General features: G+C 55.8%; 1 protein-coding gene across 1 annotated transcript in view; it reads right to left on the reverse strand.

The window, feature by feature from the left end:
- Positions 1 to 27,167, reverse strand: part of TTC7A (tetratricopeptide repeat domain 7A) — a 123,180-nt gene that overhangs the window by 10,469 nt on the left and 85,544 nt on the right. Inside the window, exons 15-19 of the mRNA XM_081254250.1 lie at positions 26,617 to 26,777; positions 14,097 to 14,213; positions 10,560 to 10,657; positions 8,733 to 8,867; positions 2,499 to 2,701 (exon numbers count right to left, since the gene is read on the reverse strand). Coding sequence (XP_081110376.1) covers positions 2,499 to 2,701; positions 8,733 to 8,867; positions 10,560 to 10,657; positions 14,097 to 14,213; positions 26,617 to 26,777 — 714 coding nt within the window. The remainder of the gene's footprint in view (positions 1 to 2,498; positions 2,702 to 8,732; positions 8,868 to 10,559; positions 10,658 to 14,096; positions 14,214 to 26,616; positions 26,778 to 27,167) is intronic.

The raw sequence follows: 27,167 nt of genomic DNA on the forward strand, positions 1-27,167 counted from the left end.
AGAACGACACTGGTCTAGTAATGATGAAGCTCATTCTTCATTTATAAAAGGAGACATCAGGAGCATGGAAGTTTCCTAAATCACCCAAGTGAATTAGGGCCAGAGCCGGGATTAGATTCCACATGTCCTGAGTCTGAGGACTGTACAGGGAAGACACTTAGCTCAGGGAACGCTGGAGTCCAACAAGCCAAAGTGTTCGCATGCCTTTGGGAAAACAGTGCTTAGTAAATCTTCCCCAGGCTTGAAATTTGCTATTCTTTATGCATATGTGTGGGATGCTGGCAGGAACACAGAGTGTGGAAAGGGGATGGGCTGCCCACGCCGGAGCCGACTGCCCCTCTGGTTGCTTGTAACTTAACAGTGGGCAGTCCTTTCTCCGATTATATCAAATCAGCAAAGCACCCCAGGAAGAGAAAAGGGACCTTTTCAGAAACATCTGTAGGGACACACTCCAGAAAACTTATTCAGTTACCATGGAAACCCACCCTTGCAAACTGCTTCAGTTTCAGGAAAATAGCTACAAACAATAATAAGCATAAATGAAAAATGGTACATGTTGCTTCAAAATTCTACTTGTTGTTGGATTTGGTCGGGTTTTTGAGACCGAGACGGCAGGCTCATATCCACGAGCACAGGGCAAGGCAGCCGTCTGCCTGGCCGCAGCCCTAACGACAGAGCCCACATCCCCCCTCCCAGATCCCTAATCAAGTTTCTGGATGTGACCTCCGGGGAGGCATTTATCAGAGGAGATAATGTCTGAATTGTGGGAGGAAGGAGGACGTGCCTTGCAAAAAACAAACATTTGCTGAGCCGACAGGAAGGCAACATGGTGCCATGTGGAGGGAACCTGGACCAGGCCAAGATGTTTCTACATGGGCCTGAGCTAGAAATCCTTTAAGAGATCAGGCTGAGATGGGAGTCTCTGTTCTAGTCTGTTTTCAAGGACTCTCAGGGTTAGCAAGGACCTTATAAAGATGACCTGGTCCAGCTCCTTCCACATGGGATATTTACATTCTCTGGGCAACATCCTCACCAGTTGATTCATGAGTCTGTGCTTGGACTATGCCAAGCGTTAAATCGTTTTTCCTGACACTGAGCTGACATCTAACTCCTCGTAGCTTCTACTCACAAACACATCAGACCCCTTTTGTCAATGATAAGCCTTCAGCCACCTGGAGCCATGCTTCTGATGCTTCTGTGTTCTCCATGGGGCAGACATCAGTGATACCCTCACGGCCATTCTCCTCAGAGAGCTCTCAAAGTGAGACATCTGAGGTGGAACCCAGACCCTGAGACTGGGAAAGACTGTGTTGCTGTGGGCTCCTAAATTATACTTCAGAAATCACTGTGCATATGCAGGCCTGTACACTTTCAATCACTACATTTATCCTGATACCTGCTCTCTGAAAGCAGATAAGGAAGGCAAGGAAAAACAGTCTTCCCTAGGGTATGCTATACCACCTGTTAGATGTTTCCTGGACCAGAGAATCCCCATTGCACAGGTGAGTAAAACTGAGGTTCCAAGAAGGGGCTGACTTGCCCAGGATCACCCAGGAAGAGAATGGCAAGGCCAGGACAAAAGCACCGGCATCCTGCTCCCAGCCTCTGAACCTTCCCACAGGAGAGTCACTGAGCCCTGGGCACCCAAGTCCTGGGCTCCATGTCCTAGGATTAGGGGCTGCCGGCCCCTCTGAGCACCCCGAGGCCATTCTCAATGTGTGCTTGGGTCAGGCCTGACATGACAGCCCACCCCCAAACATCGCCTGAATCCCACAAGGAGGCATGGTGCTCCTCTCAAATGGGCAAGGCAGCCCCGTGATCAGGGAGGGCCTGGGGACCCCCGAGAAAAAGCATTTTGTTATCTGCCTAGAGTCTCCAGGGCAGGGACCTGATGAGTAACAGTGAAAACCTTTGGGGCTAGATCGCCTTACAGAAACACAGCAAAAGGGAGTCACAAAGAATCAACCAATTCTCCTCATCCCCTTAGGCAGGCTCTGATTGAAGGGGGATGGCCTGTCTCTACAAGAACAGAGAATGGGGCTTCCCTGGTGGCGCAGTGGTTGAGAATCTGCCTGCCAATGCAGGGGACACGGGTTCGAGCCCTGGTCTGGGAAGATCCCACATGCCGCGGAGCAACTAGGCCCGTGAGCCACAACTACTGAGCCTGCGCGTCTGGAGCTTGTGCTCCGTAACAAGAGAGGCCGCGATAGTGAGAGGTCCGCGCACTGCGATGAAGAGTGGTCCCCACTTGCCAAGCCCTCGCACAGAAACGAAGACCCAACACAGCAAAAATAAATTAATTAATTAATAAACTCCTACCCCAACATCTAAAAAAAGAAAAAGAACAGAGAATGGTCTCTGTTCTCGCAACAGAGCAGGACGGAAGCCACCTCCCCCTGGACAGCAGGGAACAGTGGCAGCAGGGCCCTGTAGGCAGTGGAGGCTGCGGGGTAGGGAGGGGCCCTGAGGCCTCGGGAGCGGGTGCGGCGCTGACTCACCAGGCTATGCATGATGCGCACGCCGTCGGGGTTCACTGTGAGCGCCTCCTTGTACAGCTGCTCGGCCTCCTCCAGGCTGCCCTTCATCTCGGCCAGCCGGCCCCGCATGTAGAGTACCGAGTGTGACGTGGGGAAGAGGCCCGCGGCCTCCTGGATGCAGAAGCCTGCTTCGTTGAGGTGCTGCTGCTCCATGAACAGCTCGGCTGTGAAACCAGAAGGGCAGGTGAGGCGGTGGGAAAAGTCACAGGCAGTGGCCCCCTCCCGCATCCGACCGCCAGCCCCCGGAGTCCAGGAACTGGTCTTGGGTGATGGAAGCCATCCCACCGAGACGCTGCATGGGACTGGCTTGCTCTGGGGTGCGGCGGTCGCTGCAGGCCGCGGTTTCTGAGTGCTCACTCTGTGTCAAGTTCATGCTCTGCACTGCACGCAGGCCGACTCCACCAACACTCACAAAACCCTATGTGAGCAACGCACTTCTATTACCCACTTCAGGGAGGAGGAAACGGGCACAGAGAGGGTAAGGAACTCGCGTAAGGCCACAGGGAGAGTAAGCGATGGAGCCAGGGTTTGCGCTGGGCTGTCTGACTTCAGAGCCTGGCGTGAGTGGGGTCCCCTGCAGCTAAGCGTTTGCTTGGGTGACTCTTCCGTCCCGTCACTTCACCTATTCATCACGTATCTGGGAACAGGGGGCGGGAGGTAGATGAGGTCGCTTTCCAGGGAGGGCGGCTGACTAGACAGCTAATCCACCTGCGTGATCAGGACGAGGACAGCCAAGTGATGCTACCACGGAGGGGTGGGAGGAAGGAGGCCCAGGGAGCGCCCGCGGAGGGCAGGGCTGGGGCTCACGCTGAGGAGCTACAAACCCGCCTGCGCTTACTGAGAGCTGACCGTGGGCCACGCAAGCATCTCCTCTCATTTAATCCTCAGGAGTCTGGGAGGGAGACTCTCCCGCGCCCCAGGCTGACACACCAGGCTGAGAGAGGGAGGGCCTCACCCCAGTCCCTCGGGTGGAAGGGGCAGCTCCTGGCCTCCCTCCAAACTCGGGACTTTCTGTCGCATGGAGAGGAATCAGGGACGCACACGCCTTTCAACCAACAGGTGGGGAAGATCCGCCCCACAACCACTTTGCCTTCTTCCCCCAGATCAGTAGAAAATAGGGCAGTTTCTCCAGCTGCGGGCCCACGCACACAGACGCACATTTCAAACCCACGCTGCACAGGTACACACCCACTGGGGGCACCCTCAGAAGCGCGGAGCATCGGAGGTGCCTCGCAGCCCACTCAGCCTTCGCCTCGTGGCAGCGCGGGCCCGGCTGCCCTGCACAGATGGGAGGGAGCACAGAAGGGCAAGCAGAGCCGGGCTGGGGGCTTTGCCAAGAGCTGTTCCCAGAACAGGCCGAGAGCTGAGGTTACACGAGTTCAGATTAGGTCCGGGGGCTGGGGGCGGATAACAGACTCCCCAAAGAAAGCTCCCAGAAAAGGTGGAAGACCTGGGCCCAGGCAGCCCGTCTTCTGGTTCCAACAAAAAGCAGGAAGGAGGCCTAAGGCCTTGACTGTAGCACACAGCACAGCGGGCACTCAGCATGAATGTGGCCTAAGGTCCACTGTAATCAAAGTAGCTTGAATGCTGCAGAAGGCATTCTGAGCAGGGTACTCTTTTTCTCTTCTGGAGGTGAGAATTTGGGAGAATCAGAGAATTAATTAAACTCAGAGGAGACAGGTTCCTATAATAAGGTGAGAGAGAAGCACAGGCTCTTGTCCTCAGAGACGGCCTGAACTGGAGATTCCCACGGTGGAAAGCTTGGAAGGCCAGGCCAGTAGGGGTAGGCTTTGAACCTGGGGCCCGGCAGGGAGGGCTGCCTATCTCAGCCTTGCTCTCTGCTGTTGTGTTCCCTTCCGGAGCTGCCGCCTGGGGCTCTCTGCCGGCTGCCTTTATACGTGGGTCCAGTGTCCAGCTGCTGAGGACTGACCGTATGCCTGGCCCTCCCATGAGAAGGAGAAAGAGGAGAAGGGGGGAAAGCAGAGCAGCTGAGCCACCAAACCACCGGAGTGACCGAGGGCAGTGGAGTGACAAGTGCCATCGCTGAGTGTTCTGGGCGCTCGGATGGGGTCAGGCTAGGGTCACCCTGGTGTGGTCAGGGAAGTCTTCCTGGCGGAGGCGGCATCTGAGCTGGGGCCTGAAGGCACAGGGACACTTGGACTGGCAGAGAGGAGAAGGGAATCTGTGCTGACCTGGAGGGCTGGGACACACTGCGGCAGGACTTTTCAGGGTCACAGAGGAGAAGGGAGAAGCAGAAGGAAGTGTGTGGTGTGAGTGCTGAGCGTGGGGAGGCCTGTCCTGCACCAGCCCCTGGGGCTGCTTCCTCCATCGCCAGGAGCTGAGCTCAGAGGCCAGCTCTCCACTCCCCTGGACCTTGTCCCAGCAGACCCTCCCCAGGCCTGGCCCACCGCCCACCTGGTCCTGGCCCGCCTCATTAAGCTGTTTACAACTTGCTGCCCTGTCTCCTGAGCCCCATCTCTGGAGGCTGGCCCCGGTCCCTCCCTTGGGAACTCTTCACAGTGCCTTCACATTAACAGATTTCAAGTATAGGGATCTCCACCTCCTTTCTTCCTCGGGGTCCTGGGCCCACACCAGAGAACATACCCTGAAAAATAGGTAGGACTGCTTTGCTCCGATGAACTTCATTACCAGTCAGGCAGGAAACCAGATGACACAGAACAGAGCCAGAGAAGTGAGGGCTCCTGGCCGCTTTACAGATAGCCCCTGGCAGACCCAGCCTCCAGGGCGGGGTCCCTGACCTACACACACCCCCACAGGTCTGGGGGCTGCAATGCACCCCTTTTTCCTAGCCTCAGCGTCCCTGGGCAGTTGTTTTACCCAACATGGTGCTCCCCAGACAGTCGGCCTCGGCTGCAGCAGGAGCCGCGTGGCACAGTGCCCACCCACTGCCCGATCCTCTACCTCCCAGTCCTGGCTGCCGGGGCCCCGAGGTGCGCACACCCATCCCGGCCTCCCCCGGCCAGGGCTGGATGAGCAACCACTGTTACTGGGTTTTCCTTGAATTCTCATAGTCGAGGTCACCACTCCAGCAAACAGGGGCCTTGCTGCCCCCTCCATGTCAGAGGCCCCTCTCTGATCCCCTTGGTTCCTTCTCTCTCCCCCTCCCTTCCGATTTTCACTTCTCTCATCTCCCTCTCTGCCTGCTCCTGACCTCCTCTCCTGTCTGTTTGTCTGTCTGTCTCGGCTTTTCTTCTTCCTTCCATCTCTCTCCACCCACCCTCCTCTGTGCTTTCTCTCAGCAGGCTCCAAATGGAAAACATCTGTTCCCTGGAGCTTTGCAACAGTCCCTTTTATTATGTTTTTTTCTGAGGCATCCTGATCTCACCCTGCACCCAGAGCTGGCTCCAGTCTTCCTGCCCGTCTTGCCAGTACTGGGCCCTCTTTGCAGGAAGGAAGGCCTCGCTCGGCTGCTGCTGAGCCGAGAAGCAGGGTGAGGGAGGGCCCAGGGCCACGCTTAAGGCCTTGTAGGGGCCTCGCCAGGGGAGATGCGCTTCCTAGAGGCCCTCCGTGAGGCCCCAGAAAGGAAGGGGGACCACCCGAGCTAAAAGGGCAGGGGCCCCCAGGGCAGGAGAGAAGGTTAGACCCTAAAAAGAATACACCTTGAGCCCCAGGGGGGGTCCCCAAAACTGTCCCCTAAAGGAAATAAGCAGTTCCCCATGGAGCAAACCCTCAGGACATATGGATGCCCAGAAAAAAGGAGAAGGAAGGGTGGGGGAGGAGGGATGAGAGAGAAGAGTGGGGGCCGGAAGGGAGAACGGCCAGGAGAGTAACACAGAGAATCCAAAGGTCTGAAGGGATTTTTCGGGTTGGTCTGAGACGCTCCATCCCTGGGATGCAGAGAGGGGCACCGTTTTCCTCAGGCCACACATATGTCAGGGCTGTACGGGCCTGGGCTCCCGACCTCCTGTCCCAGGAGCGCTCTCCTCACGGACTCAGGAGGAGGGGCTGATGGGCAGAGAGGAGGGAAGAAGCGCAGGCAGGAGCAAAGGAAAAGAGGCCGCGGGAAGCGGGCGCAGGCCGGAGGGAGAAGGGCAGGGAGCTGGGCAAGAATGGAGAGTGGAGGAAGGTAAGGGAAGAGAGGAGGAGGAAAGAAGGAGACAGAAGAATCAGACGAGCCTGTCGGACCAAGGGTCAGACGTAGCTTCCGTCTCAACTCTATCTTTATAATAAATACGCGCTTTAGACACAGGCCTGACGGCCCTACCCCAGGTCCCCAGTCTGCCCAGCCGACAGCAGGGGTAGCTTCCACCTTCAGGGCCGCCTGAAGAGCCAGGGCAGCCCAGACAGTGTCGATCTGCCATCTGGGAGCTGGGACTCGGGCTAACTTCCCCTAACCCAGGGAAAGGCCACAGCCGCCTGTGAGCCCCTGGACCTCCAGGGCAGGGGAACTCTCCCTACACCTATTTCCCTCTCTCTAGCACAATGTTAGCTCCCAGAGATGTGAGCTGCAGTGAGAGAGAAAGGGGGGCCATCCTGCCCTTCTGGAAGGCATCTTCTTCTTTTTTTTTTTTTCAGTACACGGGCCTCTCACTGTTCTGGCCTCTCCCGTTGCAGAGCACAGGCTCCGGACGCGCAGGCTCAGCGGCCATGGCTCACGGGCCCAGCCGCTCCACGGCACGTGGGATCTTCCCACCCCGGGGCACGAACCCGTGTCCCCTGCATCGGCAGGCGGACTCTCAACCACTGCGCCACCAGGGAAGCCCTGGAAGGCATCTCCTGACACTCAGGATCCTGGAGCATCTATGGGGCTGGGTGCCTCTCCCATTTTCACACGAACCCACTGCCAAAGAGGCAACATTTTTGAAACTCATCTCTCAGGCGGAAACCCTCCGTGAGGCTTCTCACATCAGACTGGAATGGGAAAGAGGCTTGCAGAGGGAGGGGAGGAGGATGACAGCTGGGAGATGAAGGATATAACGTTAACCAGCCTAAGACTGGGTTAATGACGGAACTTACTGCCAAGACAGACTGGGATGCAATTTATCTTGACCCAGACTAGGGCCTTGTTTGTTATCCCTCTGGATTTTTCAAAGTTCCTCTTCCTACTTCAGATGTAACAAGCTGACGGTGGAGCACAGCCCCATATCCCTAGCATCCGAAGGGAGCCTGATGTGCTAACTGGGGCAATATTTGCATTATTAACATGCTTCCCGGTCTAGTCTTTCTGTGAATCCTGGTCCAACTTTCCCCCCCCAGATTTAGAGCCTGTGGAGGGGAGAGCGGGGGCGTCTGCATACTAATGTGTCCATATGTGAAATCCATGCAGCGGGGAACCTTAGATCCTCAATCAACAAGCACGTTCTAACTCTGACTCGCAAAATCCGCAGGTCCCAGGAACGGAATATCTACTTTGCCTCCTCTCCATCTCCCCTCAGGGCTATCGGTGACACCCCCTTGCTGGAGAGGAGGCAGATAGGAGGGTAATCAGTAAAAGGTGAGGAGCTTCACTCCTGGGGCAGGGGAGCATGCTGGCCTGGTGCATTTTTAGGATTCCACTTATCCTACCGCCACCTTCTTTCTTTGGCTGCTGCCATTTTGTCTCATTCAGGTACATCTCCGACCTTGACTCTCTCTTTTTTCCCTCGAATCCACCTCTCACACCACTGTGGGATTAAATTTTCTATCACTTCAGCGAGTCACTCCTCAGCATCCCTTAGCCAAACATCAAGGAACCTCACCGCTGGGGGTACCACGCTGCCTCTGCCTCTACCGTCATTCTAGTGGACAGGACAGAAGCCCAGAACCATTTACCGAGCACCTACTATGTGCTAACTGCTTGACACACACTAGCTTAAGTTTAGATCAGGACAGGCAGTAAGTGAGTCGTGCAACTCTGAAGCCGCCGGCCTCCCCAATCTGACAGACCCTCAAACTCCATGGTGGCAACGGTGCCCACTAGCTCTCAAGAGAGGCTGTCGCCCGAATGGCAACCCTAGGGTTACCAGCCCTCTGCCTTCAACGAACTTGACCACCAGGCCTCGCTTTCTTGGGGCCAGCACATCTCACCTCTGCTCTAGCTCTCCCGTGAGTTCTCGGGGGTTTGAGTCCTAACTAGTTTTCCTCAGGACACAGCTCCGCGAACTTGGGCTGCCAAGGCAGACCCGGAGGAGCCAGAGGGGGCCCTGGTGGCCCGCAGGCAGGGGGGTGGGTGTCACTGGGGCTGGGGACACTCACCAGCCTGGAGCCAGATCTGTTCCAGCGTGGTCCACAGCTGCATGGGGCCCTGTTTCAGAACCGAGCTGGGCACGGTCAGCTCCGACATGGCCTCCTCCAACCGGGAGGCTGCGATGGACGATGCCCGCCGAGAACCTGCAGAGCAAGGTGGGAGGGGCTGAGCCACAGAGTCCGAGTGCCCCACTGCAGGCCCCAGGACAGAGGCTGTGCAGCCCCTCGGGACCGACAGGGCACGCCAAGTCAGGGCAGGGCAGCCTGGCCCAGCAGCCGCTAAACAGCGCACAGACCCACTAGGAGGGGCCCACCTCCTACCCTCACCAAGGCCAGAGAGAGGAGCTTTCTGAGGGGCAATCAGGCGGTGAGCCCACTTCTAGGAGTTAATCACTAGGGAAAAACACCATGAATGTCGGCAACTGCGGGCATTCTACCACTGCCTGGGACACCGAAGACACAAATGGCCTGACTGTCCGCCAACTTGGATTGATTAAAAATAAGTGAGTATAATCACACAAGACTATGCAGTCATTAAAATAACGATGCATAAATATGGGTATCAATGCAGAAAGAGGCTGACATTATACAGTTTGGTGAAAAGAAGCAGATTGCAAAAGAGTATGATCTCATTTTTACAAACAAAAAAATATGGACATGTTTCCAAAAGTCTGAAAGGCCATTTATTAAGGTCTGAGTGATGAACTGACGGATGACTTTTCCTTTCTTCCTTTTCCATTTTTACTTTCTGTTTTCACAAGTGCCTATTATTTCTTTATAGAAAGGTCCCATTGGTGGTTGGGCTGTGAAGGATCCTTGGGTAGCAGCTCAGGCCAGACCCTGTGCCCTCTGGAGAACTTCTCCATGTGGCAGTTCAGAGGGACATGGGTCCCTGTTCAGGATATATAAGCTGTTGACATTTACAATTCACATGCACGTGAAATGCGAGCACTTTTTCCCCTCTCTCTCAGAGGCAGCAAAGGCTCCAATAAACTCAGGAGACCTCAGGGCAAACCACAGATGATTTCAGTTTATAAGGGGGGTGTATACAGAATCCTAATAACCTTGTCCAGGGTCCTTCCCTCTCTAACTGCAAGGGAGCTACACTCTCTGTCACCACTGCTTTCTCGGAGTCCGCAGCTCCACGTCCAGCCCAGCAATCCTCAGACCTGCCTCTCAAGTCAGGTGCTGGGCGTGGCTTCAGAAATCAGCTCCATCACTTGACAACGAAGGCACAACTTGGTTCACGGCCACAGGAGTGGGAAAGGTGAGCAATGCCACCAAATACAACTTCCTCATGCTTCCATTCCCGTGACTAATTCTGCTTGTGTTTTTAAGGAAGGTGTTTGCTTTAATCAGGTCCTGGGTTAAAACATGTAAGTTTGCAGATCCCGAACTTGTTTGAATTTTACAAGTCATGGACATCAGGATGAGTTTTTCCAGGAAACAACAGTCAGCTTTGGGTCTGCAGTTGTAAACAGAAGCTCAGCCCTTCTTTTCTACTCGATGGATCTGCGGTGGACATGATCATGGCAGACCTTGGCCTTGAGCTTTCCTAAGGGGAAACGGTTTCCGTGCTCCACAGCCCCCTCTCCACTCCAGTCTCCCCCACTCTCTTCACTCCCCACACAGGGGGTGGGGTCCTTCGCTCGCCTACACCAGCTGCCCACTTCCTGCCCCAGGGCCAGCAGCCATCTGGCCAAGATGGGCCCTAAAGAGGCCCGAGGTAGGACAGGCCCCTTAGCACAGTGGCCGGCAGGAGGTGGGGCAGATGCTCAGGCTGGGAGAGGGAGCTACGGGCTCATGTGGTCGGCTGCCCACAGGGCACATTCTTACCGGAGTCTGCATCGTGGGCATCGGGCAGAGTCAAGTGCATGCCACTCTGCTTCTTCAGTGTGAGGCCCTCGCCGAGGCTGCCATCCTTTTCCAGGCCTCTGGAAGGTAAGAGAGGGCCAGGCCCCGGTGAGGTGGAGGGGACTGGCATGGAGAATGAGGGGAGCCTTATGCCACACAGGCTCTGGGGCTGAAGAGTTCAGGCCCGAGAACAGAGCCAAAGACCACTAGGAAGGATGGAGACAACCAGAGCAGCAGGCCAGATCAGAGCTCAGGCTTGGGATTCTAGAATCTGGCTCATCCCAGACGCTAACCTGACATGTTAGTCCTGATCACACACACGCACAGGGTGCCCGCTGTGTGCCTGTGGGGCCATCAGCCTCCTCACTATTCCCTAACACTGCCACATCTTGTTTCCAAAGCTACATGCTTACTCATGCCGCTGCCACCAAGCATGTTCTCGCCGTTCTTCTCGGTCCACCCAAACCCCGCATTGTTTAGAACCCAGCCCGAGGGCCAACATCCATCTAGAGGCCTCCTGTGGCTCCCCCGCCCTCATGCTGTCTTCCCTCCCTGCTCTCCATTAGCGTGGATCCCAGCATCACGTACGCCGAGGATGAGAACCTCTCCCATCCATCTATTCCTCCTTCTACTTTTCGTTACCCTCTCAATGTCTAGCAGAGAGCCAGGCACAGAGCGGGCACTGTGGACTGGCTTCCAAGGGAAGCCTGGTTTTGCAGCCCCCCACCTTCCAGGGAAGGAAGGCCCAGATGCCGCTCCCTGCCTCAGGTTCCCCCTCCCCGGGGCTGCCAGGGTGGCCCCGGAAGAGCCAGAGGGGGCCCGAGGGTGGGAGATAAACAAGACCTGCCAATTCCCCAGGTCCCTGCAGCTCCCACAGGGCTAGGGAGGCTCTTCTTTTCTCAAGAGTGGGATGCGGGGGGACCACCAGCTCAGAAAGGCAGCACAACTGGCTGTGCCCATCCTGGGGCACACACAGCCCCCAGGCAGCCCCTGCCCACTGCTGGGTTGGGGGGGGGTCTGTGGCCTTGAACCTGCTGGTTGGGGAAGCTTAGAGGACTGAGGCAGAAAGGGCAGGAGAGGAGAAGGCAGGCCCAGCTGGGGGCCAGAGGCCTCCTCCCTTCAGAGGGGCACCAAGACGATGGTCCCACAAATAACGCCAGGGCCAGGGTATCCTTGCTATCCTAACTCCGGTTCAAGTTGAACTTGGTTCTTTGGGTGCACAGCCATCTTTGTGGGCATTAGAGGAAACCATCCACAAAAACACAGTTGGTCGGGCTGGTTCCCACCTCTCACACCCCCTTCTCATTCCCGGGAGGCATATGAGTGCAGGGCAAAAGAGCCAAGGACAATGGGGGAAAGCCACAGGGCTGCCCTCCTTAGCTATGTGACCCTCGGCAAAGCTACTTAACCTTTCTAGATCTTAGTCCTCTCTTCTTGAGATGATCACAGTTATTTTGTGGAGTTAATGAGCGTGAGAATGTCCACCTCACGAGGTCGTCGTGAGGACTAAGTGAGAACGTGGGCAGGTGCCCAGCCTGTGCTGGCCTGGAGCGGATGCACAGACACAGCTTCTCGTCCTGAAGCGGGCTCTCCTGGGGCTCCAGAAACAGCTCATCTTGGGGACCTCTTGCCTCCTGGTCCTAGGCCCCTACCCTGAAGAACCTGACAGCCAGATGGAAGGAGACAGTCCAAGATGAGCGTTTAACAAAGACCCAGATGGAGAGAGGGCTGCGCTGGGCCATCAGAAGCCGGGCACTGGAGCCTCCTGGAGGGGGCGTGTGCGCTGGCCCCAGGCAGAGCAGAGGAAGGCGGGGCCGGGGAGCAAAGTGGAGGTGGAGCTGGCAGGGTGGGGCGGGGCAAGCCAGACCTTCAGGCTGTGGATTCTGGCCTTGATCCTTGATTGCCCCAGCCCAGATTTTACAAGCCCTAGTTTCTGCTCTGTGGCTCCAGGTTCAGAAAGAATGCTCCCTCTTCTTGGGCAAGCCAGGAGGGGACTGGATCCAACCCTTTGGTCCCAACAATTTGCCTGCAGGCAGCAGGCCGGGCTGAGCCCTGCTCCACCCTGGGCTGGTGGGGCCAGGGGCCGTTTGCCGGGGGGTTCCCCAGAGATGAGGCTGCGGGTGGTGACCTGAAAAGACCCCAAGGCAAACCCGACCGCCCCACCCTGGAGAGCACCTGACAGCTCCACAGCTCCGCTGCTCCCGCAGGGGTGGCACAGGCTAAGCCCTACACGCTGGAGATGAGGCTGCAGCTCAGGGGGCCCCATCATGGTCGCCTGGAGGAGCAGGCAACCGGCCACCCGGCGAAGAGGCGCTCTCTGCCAGCTCTGGGGGCAGCTCCTCTCTGCAAGGGGAGCCAGGCTGTGCACCTGCGGGACCTGTCACAGCCAGTGAGTGGCAGAGCGGGGGGCGTCCAGATGCGGGCCCCCCTCACACCAGAGTCTGGCCCTCACCCTCACGGCACCCAGCTGCCAGGTGGTTCCCCATTTCCTTTCTGAAAAGTCCCTCACCCCAGAGCCGCCTGCTGGCAGCTTCCACCCACCGGTCCTGCTGGGCCCTGGAATCTCCCAAGCCCAAAGGCCTGCAAAGAGAGGGCCGACCCTACCCTGCCCAAGGATTTTATTCCATCAGATTATCCTGAGGCCTCCTCTGTAAATTGCACCTTTAGAGATATTCCTCTGGGGATAGTAAGAGGCTGCTGGGCTGCCAGAGTCCCTGTGAAAATACATATACCTACCAGAGTGGGGTCCCTTGAGGAGATGACACAGCCAGACAAGGGGAGGAGGTGGTACCAGGGGACCGGGAAGGGGAGGTGCACCGCCCCACGCGGAAATGAGGCCCATTTCTGCTTTGGGCTGTATAGGCTGAGCCCAGGTGTCCCAGTAGGTCTGAGCAAAGACTATCTGCAGATTCAGCCTGGACAAGAGTGCCCTGCTCTGGCCCAGGAGAATCCCAGAGCTTGGGCTGGGAACTGGAGAAGGAGATGGGATGTGTGGGGACAGTGGGTGAGTGGGGAGGAGTGGGGGGCCCTTTTAGAACTCAGCTTCCTCCTCCCCTCCTCTCCCAGCTTCCAAATGGAACCAGGAAAGAAGTGACAGGCTCCATAGGCTGGGGCTCTGGAGATCCAGGTTCAAGCTCCACCGCTACCATTTACAGGAGAGTGGCTCCGGCATGTTACGTAAGGTCTCTGAGTCCCAGTTTACCCCCTGGGGTGAGGTAAAATCTGACAGTGGATAAGATAAAAGCAGCTGATGGGGGAGATGCTTAATAATGATTTCTCTTCCTTCTTACCCCTCTGAACTTTAGTTTCCTAAACAGTCTCTTTCTGTCCTTCATAGAGGATTGTCAAAAGGTTAAAATTAGAGCAGGGATGTAAAAGGCCCCAGCAGCAGTAAGTCCCATTCCCTCATTCAAACATCCTCACCACCTCCACCCACCAGGCATCATGGCCACTCAGCTGTGTGCTGTTGCCTTGGCAACCACCACCTCCCAACTCCATCTGGAGGGACCCGCCACTCACCCCATCTGGGAGAAGCTGTACAGGGTCTGCCACAGCCGCAGCATCTGTCTGCAGGTCACAAGGGCTTCCTCTGGGCCTTTCAGTATCTGCTGCAGCTTCACCTTGGTGAACATCAGGCTGTGGGGAGAGAGCACGGCAGTCAGGATGCCTGAGGGGGCCCCCTTCCCCTGGCTTTCCTCCCAGGGTGGAACCCCAAGGGATTCTGCCCACCTCCCCAGCCCTTAGAAGGCAGAGTGCCCACACGCACAGGGGCCTCAGCTGTATCCCTGGACCACGTGTTCTCTCTGTGCCTCAGTTTCTCCATCCTCTCTGCCAGGGCGCACAACACTCTTCTGCATTCACCAGTGTCCCTGTTGCTCACGACTGTCCCCTGATGGTGTACTATCCCGCCCACCGTCTGAAGCACTGTCCAGGGTGGTTACGGTCTTGCTTTCTTTGCCCCTCCTCTCCCTCCACACCCTTAGCTGTGCAGCATCCCCACTGAACACGTGCCTATCTTTTTACTTATATGGCCCACCAGGCCCACGACGGGGCCTTATATAAGAGACAGACCCAGAAGCAAACTTTGACTCAAGGAATGAGGCTAAGCAAGGGACTGGTGAAAAGGTCACAGAAGGGCACAGGGTTCTGCTTTCCGCCTCGCCAGCAGGCAACAGGTGCTCAGTTAACATCTCCTAATTGAATGCAAACTGTGTCCTGACCCTGTATACCTGAGGAGGGTCAGGTTTTACTCTGTCAAAGGATTCTTCCCTGGATAGCCAAACATTACCAGCCCTCCTTATACATTCAATAGGATGAAAGTGACATGAAGTCTTATTCCGTCACCATTTAGGAACAACCTCAGAATCTCTCTCAACCCCCAACCCTGAAGTCCTCTGGGGTAAGCGCAGTGATTTGATGTGGCCGTGAGAGGGCCTGGGAAGAGAGGGAAAGTGCTGGCCCACCAGGAGGCAGGAGGCAGGAGGCAGGAGGCAGGGCTGGCTGGCTGCCTCCCTCTGCCCAGGACACAGACAGACCGGCAGCACACTGGCTCAGCATGACCAGGACGGGGTCTGGATGCCCTGTGGTGCCAAGTGATAGATCTTTAACTGCTGGGGAGTCTGGGGTCCTGGGGAGGGTCAAGGCAGTGGCTGTTTACCCACATATATGGAAGTACTGCCATCTTTTTCCCACGGGTACTGCCAGCCACACTGACGCGCACCAGCTGCCTGGCAGCCTGCAGAGAACCTGGCTGAGCCACTGAGGCCCAAACAAGGCTGCGACTCCTGGTTCTCAGTGGGTGGTGAGCAGTGACAGCCTTCTGTTCACGGCACTGCTTTTGGGCAAACCCGAGTATCAGGCCCTGAATTTGATTGCTGCCTGGTGGTGCTGCTGGCCCACCTGAGGGTGGCACACAGGCCCTCGTGGATCACAGAAGCCGAGCCCTGCATGGAGACAGGGTGTACCCCCATGACCGAGGCTGCGGCAGAGGGCAGGCCCCACACTGGGAGGCCAGGCCTCCATCTGGGGGTTTCTCCCTCTGACCTTCCCCCTCAGTCAGGGTCCTGGCCTCCCCTGCTTGCACTGAGTCCTGGGCCTCCAGCCTCACAAAGGACTTGGATGGCTTCTCTCCATTCCTTTCTTCTCACACCTTGTTTTTCTCAGATTGTGACTTGTTGGCAGAGAATTAAAAGGGTGGAATTTGCCTGTTTTTGGTGGAGAGGGTTTGGGTTCTGGGCAAGTATTATTTTTCTTCCTCACTTTCCCTCAAAAATCCATGTCCCTCTCTGCCCCTGCTCACAGGGTCATCCCCACCACCACATGGCCTCTCCTCTCCTTTTTCATCCCTTCCCCCATGCTCAACTGTAAATCCCACCTCCCCCAGGAAGCCTTCCCAGACTCTCAGGATGCCCTGCACCCTCCTTAGAACATTTACTAATGAATCACCTGGCAGGCCTACGAGGTCCAGAGGGCAGAAAGCGTGTTCCCCACAGTGCAGACTGCACGGGCCTGGTCAGGAACGTGGTCTCAGTACCCCGGTGGGAGCTGCTGGGGACCCTGGGCTTGCCATCCCCACTCCCCTTTCCCGGACTCTCAAAAGGTCCAACACTCCACAAGTATTAGGAGCCTCTGCTTTAGGAACATGAAATAGAAGACACAATGTCTGCCTTCAAGGTGACAATCAGTGCTAAAAATGACAAATTGCCCAGAGAATCCAGGGCTGTATTTTTGGATCAGACTCAGTGCAAGGAAAGAACAGATGAGGGGTCTTGCCGGGGCTGGTGTTTGATGAAGAGGAGGGTGGGGTGGGATATGGTTGGGAGCTGGGGGAGGGAAGAGAAGCATGGGGGAGGGCCTGCAGCTGGAACAGGTGTTGGTGCCAGTGAAAGCTCCTCCCCCTGGAGGGTCGGGTCACCCAGGCTTAGTCCACTCCAAGGCTGCACCTCCCCGGGGCAGGGCCACTGGGAGCCATCCCTGGGCAAACCAGCCCTGCAGCATTCCCCTGCTCCCAAATCTCCCCAGACAGGCCTCCTCTGCAGCTCGCCCCTCTCACCCCAGCCCTTCCCCCTACTGCTGCCTGCACCCCTGAGAGCCAGCAGGGGTCCGTGGCAGACCTGGCCACACCGTGTGTGCCCGGAACAGAAGTGGCTGAAAGCTGAGCTGGCATTACAGTGACTTCTACCAACACAGACTCTGACATTCCATTAGCATGAGTGACCCAGAGCGGAATTTCTCAACCCAACCACATCCTTTCTGGGCTGGGGCAAGCACTCCGACAGTCACACGCCAGTTGGATCCCTCACTCCCAGATCCTGGGAGGCTCCAGATTAGCCCCTGAGATTTCCTTGGTCTCGCAGTTCAGCGCTGCCAGAACCGTCTTCCTCAACAAGGGGCCCTGCCCCGACTGTCCGTGCCACCTTCCATTCCTGCCACCTCTCCCCATGACCTTGGGTACCTGTGGGCTGCTCACAGGGCATAAGCGGCTCCCTGGCATGCAGGACAGGCTTTGTTTCACACTGTTGCCCCTGCTGGGGCTCACCCTTCCTCTCTGACATCTGGCCAGCTCCTAACCAGATGTCACCCTCTAACCAGATGTCACCCTCTGACCTTATGTGTTGCACCCCGCCCCAACCCCCACGGCCTTTACTACATCGTGGGGACTTAGTCATCCACACACAGCGGCCACGCCTCTAATTCACCACTGAACTTTCTCCGCCTGGCAACGGGGATCAGCAAACAATCCCACTCCTTGCCACTCTTCTGAGACAACCAAAGCACTGGTCCTGCTGGAGCACAGGGCTCCCTCTCCATCCCATCTGCCGGGATGGGTGGCCCAGTTCTTCACACAATGGTACGAGGAGGCTGGCAGTGCCCTGTGGTGCCACTGTGGCTGCTGGGGTCCACACCAACAGGCCAAAGCCTCATCAGAGCACCGTGCTTCGTGGATGGGGCCGTGTGGAGGCCGCTGCAGTGAGGGCTGGCGAACAGAGGGGGCGAGCCCGGGCTCCCCCCTCCCTTCAAACAGCCCAGCCCCTGGCATACCTGTTTTATATGCTGAATGAGTCTAAAATGTCATCGGAAGAAAGGATTCTGAGACTTAAAAAAAAACCCCACAATTTTAATCCAACGGTTCCAGTCCTCCTCCAAGAAGCGTGGCCACCCCTGCCTTTCTCTGAACACTCAGGTCAATCTTCAGTTAGCACTTAATTACTCTCTCTCATATATGTATGTATGTGTGTGTGTGTACACACACCTTTTTCTTTTTTGTCACATAGGCTTATGCTTTTAACAGTGAATATAAACTCATATCAAGCACTGAAAAATTCAAATACTCTAGAAACAGTCTGCAGCCAGTCCTGCCTATAGATGGCAAAACTACCACTTATCTTGTCCCGTGTCCTGCCGCGTGTCCCCACCTGGATGACGACTGCCTGCAGGACAGGACCCTGCCTCCCTCCATGTCAGTGCCCTCCTTGCCTCCCCAGTGCCTGGCACAGAGCTGAGCACATGGTGTCCACTTAGCTTAACACTATGAAAATGTGTGTTGTTACAACCCTCCAGCCACGCTTTGCGTCTCGCAATCCATGTTGAATCAGAGCCGGCTTCTGACAGCCCCACGTCCCGCTGCTGGCTCCTGGCTAGGAGGCAGTGGGGGAATCTGTTCACTGATGCCTCAGAACTGCAGACAGGGCTGGACTCACGCAGCCCACAAGCAAAGTGCTGGGTGATTCCACTTTAAGCTGTCCAGAAGCAAAGTTTCCCGGGGCCTGGGGAGGAACAGGGAGTTCTGGACGTGACATGAAAGTGTCTGGCTCCATGTGACTGGGGGTCTTCATCCCAGAGGACAGTCACCCAGGCAGAGCCAAAAGCACAACTGAGGAGAGTCTCTGAGACAGGAAGGCTGGGATATTGGAATCTTGCAGCCCTCCAACGACCTGACAAAAGCCATTCCGGAAGAGGAGTGGCCACATTGCTGTCCTAACCCTGCACTGTAACGTCACTCAGTAGACAGACACTGGCCCAGGAGTGAGAAACCCGAGCCAAAGTCCCAGCTTTGCTGCTACCCAGCTGGGCATGTCACAGGGTCCAAACCTGTGAAATAGGAGTGGAGTCTCTTGCCCTGTCTGCCCCAGAGACTCCTGCAGGATGAACTGTGATGACCCAGAAGCAGCAGCTGAGAAGCCCACAGCTGTACTAAGTCCTTAAGCACAGGCCTGCCCAAGGCTCAGGGAAGGGATTCCTTTAAAAATGCAGGCCTAGCAGACCCCCAAAAGCAGTGTCCAGGCCAGGTGTCTCTGAAGGCTCTCAGAAAACCCCAGAGCTTCGTGGCCTGTTCAGCAAGGCAGGTGGCACCTTTGGCTCCAGGTGGCTCCCGGGACCAAAGATGGGCATGAGAAAGGAGGAGGACCAGAGGGGAGGGACAGAGCCGCAGCCAACCCGCTCAGGGTGAACTAACCTCGGCCCCGTGACCTTGTCTTGCAAACACCTTCCTGTTTTTTAAGATGTAGAATAAACACTGAGGTCTTTTAAGGCGAACGCCTTTGCAGCGCCGCCATTGCATCTGAAGGCAGATGTGAAAGTGAGAGTTCTCTCTGGGGAAGGCGAAGGAGCAAGCGCCCTCTGTCCCCGCTGCAGGGGTGAGGCTGCTGGGAGGAGAGTCCCGTGTCCTGGCACTCTGTGCACTCCAAAGGCTGAGGCATGTGCACCCTGTTCCTAGCAAGGAGGCCCAGCGTAGCCGCGGGCCCACCCTCTAAGAGCGCACGCCCTCCCTCACGGCCACTGGAGCCTTGGCAGCCCACGCCAGCCACCTTCCGAGTCACCTATATGGGTCAGCACCTGGGGCCAAAGACAGGTGCCCATCAGACCTGAACAGAGCCAGTCCCTGCTGAACTGTGAATGATCTCAGCTCTGCAGTCAGTCAGTCTGTCTGTCTGCATCTGGGCCAGCCCTCCTCCAGTGGGGGAAGAGAGACACCAGAGAGGTCAGCGTCACTGGGTGTCGCCACAGGTCACTGGCTTTGCCAATCATCGTGATCGCTCCGGCCAAGGGCTGATGATGGAGGTTCCCAGGGGAAAGCTCGGGTGGGCCTAGCACCCGCCTCCTCTCTCTCCTCCCAGGCCCTGCCTGGCTTGAACTCCTGGGCCAGGATCAGCCTGCTAATTATTTGTCAAAAGGATTAAGACTTGGAGCTATTCCCACTTGAGGCTAAGACAAATCATTTCTTTCCACTGCTGTGAAGAGGAACCATCTCAGGGTGGGCCTCCTCAGAACTGGGTGAGCATGAGCCTTTCCAAAACCTTTTTTTTTAAAAAAAGAATTATTTTGTAAACGGGGGATATTTTTGTGACAGCAGGTCTGGCTAAGCAACAAGCACTGTCCTGGAGTCAGAGGTCATCTCGTCCATCCCCCTCACCCAAGGCCTCCAGCCATCTTCCCTGGTGTTCCCTCCCTGCTGCTCACCCCAGCACCCCACTCTCGGTGGCAGCGGGATGCTGACAGAGCAGAGCTGGCTGCAGGGAAGGACATGGGCTGTGTGGGAGGCACGCACAACGGGCCCACGTTTTTACTTCCATGTTCCTTGAAAGAAGTTCCCTATAAAATTTACTCAGCATGTGCAATAAACACTTGAACACGGTACCTGCTGTGCACCCGAGGGAACCACCTCTGGCCCCTGACTCACTCCCCAGCAAACAGGAGGATGTCGTGCTGAAACACGGCCTTTGGCATCAGGCAATGCAGGTACACCTCCAGGTCCTGCTGCTTTCTAGCAGGTGCCTTCACCTCTCTGAGCTCTACCGGATGTTGGTAAAGCAGGGACAGTTACGGCACCACCAAGCAGGGCTGTTGGGAGGACTAAGGCCAACAGAAACTGTCAAGGCAGCCAGCCCCGGTGCACAGCCACCCCTCAAGAAAGGTCAGCCCTCATCCTGAGACCGCTCCATCATTACGGGTCTTTCCTACCAGACCCTACGCTCGGGGCAGAAGCACGTCTTTCTTATCTCTGTCTCCCCAGTGCCTTACCTAATGTCACTCAACAAATCTTTGTTGGATAACAGAAGAAGAAAGTTGAGTCACAAGGACTCACTGAGGCCTGGAAAGCTGTAGCGTCCCCATGACCAGGAACCAAGGAAACAAAGCTGCAGATCATCCTGCAGAAACTCTCTCCTCTGGTCCCACTGCCCCATGTGTGCGTTCCGGGACCCTGGCTTCTGGCTCCTGGCCCTCCGTAGTCGGGGAGAGGGTGGCGGTAGGTATGGTGAATGCACAAAAGGGGGTATTATCTCTTTAAAGGACGGTAATTAATAATTCCAGCTGATGGCTGTGCTGCATTGTTTTAATGAAGAGTTCTATTTTTATAGAAAACACATAATTGAGTGGAAAATGCAGGCTATTCTCTGAGTCAGGCGGCCACGCCTCTGGAAAGTCTAACTCCTCAGCCAGGAGGCCAGAGCCTGCATGCAGCGTGGGCTTCTACAGGAAGTGGGTCTTGTCCCGGAAAACGGGGCCCAAGTCTGATGACCCAAGTTCAAATCCCAGCTTCCCTTCTTGTAGCCATGTAGCCCTGGCCAGTCATTTCAACTTCTCAGAGCTTCAGTTTCTTATCTGTAAAATGGGAATGACTGTATCACTACACCCTGGGGGCTGTTATGAGGAAACAATGCACATAAAAGGCCTAGCACTTCATAAATGGTTCAGTCCACGTATGACCTGTCATTACTACTTACCTAGTCCCTATTATGTACAGTTGCTTACTTAAGCCCTCTGTGCCTCTGTTTCCTCATCTGGAAAGTGGGAGTAACAATAGTTCCTACACCTCCCACAGTTGCTGAGGGGATTAAATGAGTTAATGCACAAAAAGTGCTTAGAGCAGTGCCTGTCACAGAGCAAGCACTGGGTGTGTTGTTCTTTTGTTATTATTGAAGCACTTGGGGTTCAAGCGTACCAGGGTTGTTCAGTCAACCAGCTGCCTTGGGTTCTAGTCCCTGCTTTGCCACTCATCAGCTTTCTGACCTTGAGAGACCATCTAACTCTCCCCTTAGTTTCTTTACCTTTAGAGTAGGAGGGTTGTAAAGACCAAAAAGTAAACAAATCAAACCAAAGCAACGACAAAACAGGGTTAAGGGGTATGAGAGTGCTCTGAGGGCTGTAAGAGCCAACATCCCCATGTGTTCCCTTCCCTCCTTCCAGAACAACGAACTAAACAACTCCTAGGGTCTACCCATCGGGGGTCTAGTGGTGTACTGGGTGTCCAGCTGTGGGTTCCCTACAGGGAGGAAGGGGAGGCAGAGGACAGGCCATGATCTCTGCCCCAAAGGCGCTTCCACACTCTCGGGGAAGCTCAAGAAACACATCCAAGGCAATTAGGAAACGAAACAGAAGAAGAGAATCAGACACTCAGTTGAGTGGTTCAGCTCTGAGTACAGGAGCTTCAAGGCAAAGTGGAGCCCAAGGGGAGTCTCTGAGGATGGGCAGGATTTGGAAGCAAGGGGAGGGAAGGAAGCAAGGCGAGGTAAGGTACTCCTTGGGGCTGGACTGGCAGGGACAGGTCTGAAGGCCTGGAGGTGGGGCTCAGAGGCCCCATCCGTAGCCCAGGATGGGGGGCAGGGAGAAGGGGAGGAGCAGCCCATATATGAGTAGGAACCACCCACTCCCTCGCCTCCAAGGGCTGTAATCACCTGGCTCTCACCCTGACCAGGGAAGTGCTGAAGGACACAGGTCTCAGGCTCCTCTAAATGCCATGCCCCTGGGAGAGACTCCACCAGGGCAATTAACTGACTAAGCTCACACCCTTGCCCTTTGAGGATATTATTTTAAAGCTCTAACAGGAGGGACCTCCCTAAAAGGGAGAGGGCCACAGTTAGGCCCATCTTTATTACCTTCCCACAGACTAATCCCTAACTTGCAAGGGACACTTACGGCAGCTTTTCTTAGCCCTAAAAAAACCAGTAATTTTTCCTTGGTTCTGGAGGATTACACTGACTCACGTCCCCCAGTCTTTTAAGGTTCACACGGATCCTCTACCTCTTAATAAATTCAGTCAATGTGATCCGACGTTTAAAATCGACAGCCCGTAAGCTTCCACATCCAGGAGTTAGCGCCCACCTGCAGAACAGTCGCCTGCGCCCATGGCACCCCCAGCCTTATCTGTGCTGACCGATGGCTGGCCCAGCTTCCCTCGGCTGCAGGTCACCTCCAGTTACCTCCAGGTGACTCTCCAAACACAAATTCTTGACCTTGAAAGATATGAACACAAACCACACAGAGCCATTCCATAACCATTTTGGGGTGGAAGAACTTCCAGAAAGCACGTCCTTAGATGGAAGAAAAGTTGGCTCCCAGCCAGGTATGAGACACCAAGAAGCAAACACCTTGGTCTTGGTCTATAATCTCTGCCCAGTGAGCAGACCTGGGGACCTGAAGACCACCCACTGCAGAGGGGAGGCCAGCCCTACTTCATGGGCACAAATTCGCCTCCTGAGCCCTCTCCCAGGGGCAGAAAGGCTGGGCCACTCTTGCTTGAAAGCCAAGGGCCCCAGGCCACAGTGCCTGCCACCAGAAAATGTTGATAGGCGTTGAGGATCAGGGAGCAAAGAGCTAAAACGGCTTTAAAACAAAGAATTCCTTCTGGAAAAACCTGCAAATATCTGTCTTCCTTCCTTTCCTTCTTCCTCCCCAAACAAAATAACCTAGATCATCTACCCTCCTAGTTGGAGTGTCAGCAGAAGGCTACAGGGAGACTGAAGACCCTCTGACCGCAGTGTCACGTGGAGTGAGGTTTCAGGAGGGCTCCAAAGAGCCCCCAGCGAAGGGAAATGCTGAATGTCAGACTAGCTTCGCCGACGAGGAACTGACCTTTGGGGAAGAGTGCGCCGGTGCCAGTGATTATGTCTGGTTTCACACTTCCCTCCACCACATGGCCTGCAAGTTTACCCCATGGCTCCTGTCCCAATCAGGGCATGTGGCAGCCAAAAATGTTTCATGAACCTGGCAAAGTGATAAACTATGTTTGTACTAATACCTTTGATTCCAGCCCCCTCACTGGAGTGCTGGTATTTTAAGCGTCCCTTTGATCTACTCCAAGTCCCTAATAAGAACCATCCAATAAACACGCAGGGTTTAAGTCAGAGACATTAACAGAAGCCCCAGGACTCTGATCCCTTCTGCTCAGTGGAATGCACCACTAGAAATCTATCACACGCAACCTGAGAAAAAGGTTAGGCAGGCCAGGGAGAGATCAGAGGGGTACCCTCGAGGCCAGCTTGGCCTTAGCCGGATTCAGTCACGGTCTGGCCCCAGCTAATGCCTAGTTCTCAGCTCAAACATTTTCCAAAACAGCCCAGGTTTCCTGGGGGAGATGCTGTGACCGGTTCCATTTGCTTACAAGTGGTGAGCTCTGGCTTGTCAAGAGGGCCATATAGCTCCTGCTCTGGGGAGAGCTCCCTAGGGCTCCGACACCCCTTCCCCCAGGACCTTCCAAGGCCCCCAGGACCTGGGCTAGGCTGGCCAGAAACCCAAGAGGGGTGGGAGGAGGCGGCCCTGCCACCGAGGGGAGGGGAGGGGAAGGACAAACCAGTTTGCTTCTCTTCTGTCAGCCCAATAATCTGGGCTTTCAAAACCGGTCTGGCAGGCTGCCAGGTCTGGGGTGGGAGCAGTGACTGACAGGCTGGTTATTGGAAAGCTCCCATCATTAGCCCAGGAATGTTGTTTGGTTACTATGGCGACCTCCCCTACAAGCGGCCTGACTAAAGCACAAGGAATCTGTTACCTAAGACCAGCACCCCACGGAGCCCATGGCTTCAGGGACCAAGCTTAGCAGTGGCCTGTTCCCCGTGACCCTCCCCGCTGAGCCTCCCGATCCCAGGACTGGAGAAGGGACCAGCAAAGGCACCTCCAAGCTTGCTGTGGGGATCTCTTGCATTCCGAGGCCTGGCCTGGCTTGGAACCCAGGTGCAAATAGGGAGCCTGCTGCCCCCTTGAGGCCCCCGGCAAACTGGCCAGCAATGGCCGGGCCAGCACATGTGTCCAGGGCTCCGTCGGAAGCCCTCAGGATTTCAGGAAGCTGCTCGGGTGTCTGGTTCCCACCGTGCCAGGTTCCCACTGTCCCCGCAGGCCCATCAGTCTCTGCCTCACCACGTTTCTGCCTTTTTAAACTCAAGCTCCATTAACTAAAGGTCACCCCACAGCTTGGAAATCAAGATTCTCTTTGCTTTGCTTTCTAATCCCTGAATTCAGGAGGATTTTCAAAAGTCAACTCCACGAAAGCTGGGTTTTTCTCTTGGAGTCTTGAGTCTGCCCCCCAGGAACGGCAACCTCCTGTGCAGCTAAGGAGCTTGAACACCTTTTCACAGCTTCCTCTGCCCTCATGTGCAGGACGCCCTCCCCCACCTCCCGGCCCACTGCGGGCACTTGCCTCCCTTGGGTCCCAGGTCCCAGCCTTACACTGTGGACCACCTTCCAGACCCACCCTCACTGCTGCCCTTGAAACCAGTTGTAAATTGACTGTGAGATCTTTTCTTGTCTGAGTCTCACAATAGTCCTTGGAGGCAGGACAGACGTCAGTCTTTCAGCAGCTGAGAAGACGCGGGGGCAAGCTGCTGGAGGCACCACAGGTAGTGACAGCCAGGGACCTGCTGTGGCTCCCACATGGGGACAAACGCCAAGAGGAAAGGGGTCTATTCCACCCACCAGCATCCCCCTGGGCCAGGCCTCCCAGACCCCTGACACCAGCCTGCCAGCCTCTCCTACACTAAGGCAGTCTCTGCAGAAAGGAAAAGCCTCTACAAGGTCTCAGCCACCTGGGACCCGCGAGGCACTGAGTGGCAGACAGACCCAGACCAGGGGCCTTTAAGTGCCTGCAATACAGACCTTGTTGAGGACGCTGAGGTCAGGGCGAAGGAGGCTGACTTTTTTGTTTGGCTGCAGTGATATTTACTGGATCAGGGGTTTAATTAACTGCTGTGGCAACAGCGGGAGCCACAGGCAGCTTGTTCCCAATGCAGGGCACAGCTGGAGAAGCAGGATGCACTTTCAGTTGAAGAGCAATGACATTTTTCAGTGATCCCTGACCAGTAATAGACTCAGCGACATTTCCTGCTAATCCAGGGGTCTCATCCATGGGGAAAAGTACGGACTTATTTGCAAAGAGCCATGGTCACACCCTAGGGTCACTCCACAGGGCTGCGTGGCAGGTGGCTTTTCCACCCCCGACTCAACTCATGCAGTCAGATGGGAGACGCTGGCACGGGAGGCTCCTGCACTGGACGGGGGCACCGAGGGGCCAGCATGTGGGCCCCCTTCCCTGGCTTCCACAGGACAGCTCTGTTCACGGTTCCCACCTGCGTGCAAGGTTTCACTCAGAAAAAGGACAGTGTCTGATGCCTAGCCCGGCCTCTTGTTTCTTCTGTGACATGCACTCTGACCCACGGGCCGGGTGAGGCAACCCCTCCCCACTCTAGGATTCTAACCCTCTCATCGTGACAGTTTCTGTATCCACCGAAGCGTAACCGACAATAAACGCACACACACAGAGGCACACTCATACAACGTATGTGCACACGCATGGCTGGCAGCAGACCGTGCGTCAGACCCTGCCAGCTAGGCATGAGGATGGAGCTTGGAAAAAAGCCAGGTAACTGGTACTGGAAGAGGAGGACCTTTGTCCTTCGTGTATTTGTATAAAAGTAAAAAATAAACTTCTACACAGTAGGTCTTGCTGTATTATATTTGGGATTAGGTAACTAATCCCTTGTCCGCACAGGTTGTTTTATCTACGTGTAGTATTTCCTAAGCGACCTGTCTTTTAAAGTGAACTGATCTCAGTTTTAATAATCTCTCAAACGCAGGGCTGTCTCCCGAATACAAACAACAGGCTACGTGGAGCTGCCCTCGCACCACACAGCAGGTGTGTGCCCTCTGCTCACACCTGGCCAGAACAGAATGCCAGAGCCAGGCTCTGCCCCCACAGGTCTGCGCCCCACCTTGATGCTCAGTGTGTGCACTGGCCAGCCCGCCAGCCCAGCAGTGTCCATGGGGAACTCACTTGAAGTTCTCGGGATACTCCGTGATGGCCATGTTGATGACGTCCAGGGCATGCTGATAGTGTTTCTGGGCGGAGAAAAGGAGCGCCAGCAGGTGGAGGGCATTGGCGTCATCTTTGCACACTTTCAGGGCCTCCTGCAGCTGCTCCATGGCACTGGAGATCTGCCGGAGAAAACTGCCAGCTGAGCGACCTTCCCCAAGGCCCATACCTCTCCCTGGACTCTGGGGCCAGGTGCCAGCCAACAAGGGTGCAGCAGACTCAAGTGAGACCCCAGGCACTGTGGGGCAGGCAGGGGCTCTGATGAGAACCCCTCCCCCCCAAATCACATGGCCAAGAGGGATCTGCTGTCCAAAGTCAGGCCCTGGAAGCTAGCGCTGTCCCCACGCAAGAGGGAAAAGAGGGGCAGGTTCACAGTGTACCACGAAGGATTGGCCGGGAAGCACCAACTAAACCGGAGGAGTAGGGCTGTGAGGAGAGGCCACCTGGACCACGAGCTACAGAACTCTTCTCCGAACCTGTTCATGCAGTGATGGGGGCTGACAGATAAATGC

This window comes from Mesoplodon bidens, assembly GCF_964165515.1.
Source record: "Mesoplodon bidens genome assembly, chromosome: 14".
Taxonomy (NCBI): Eukaryota; Metazoa; Chordata; class Mammalia; order Artiodactyla; family Ziphiidae; genus Mesoplodon; species Mesoplodon bidens.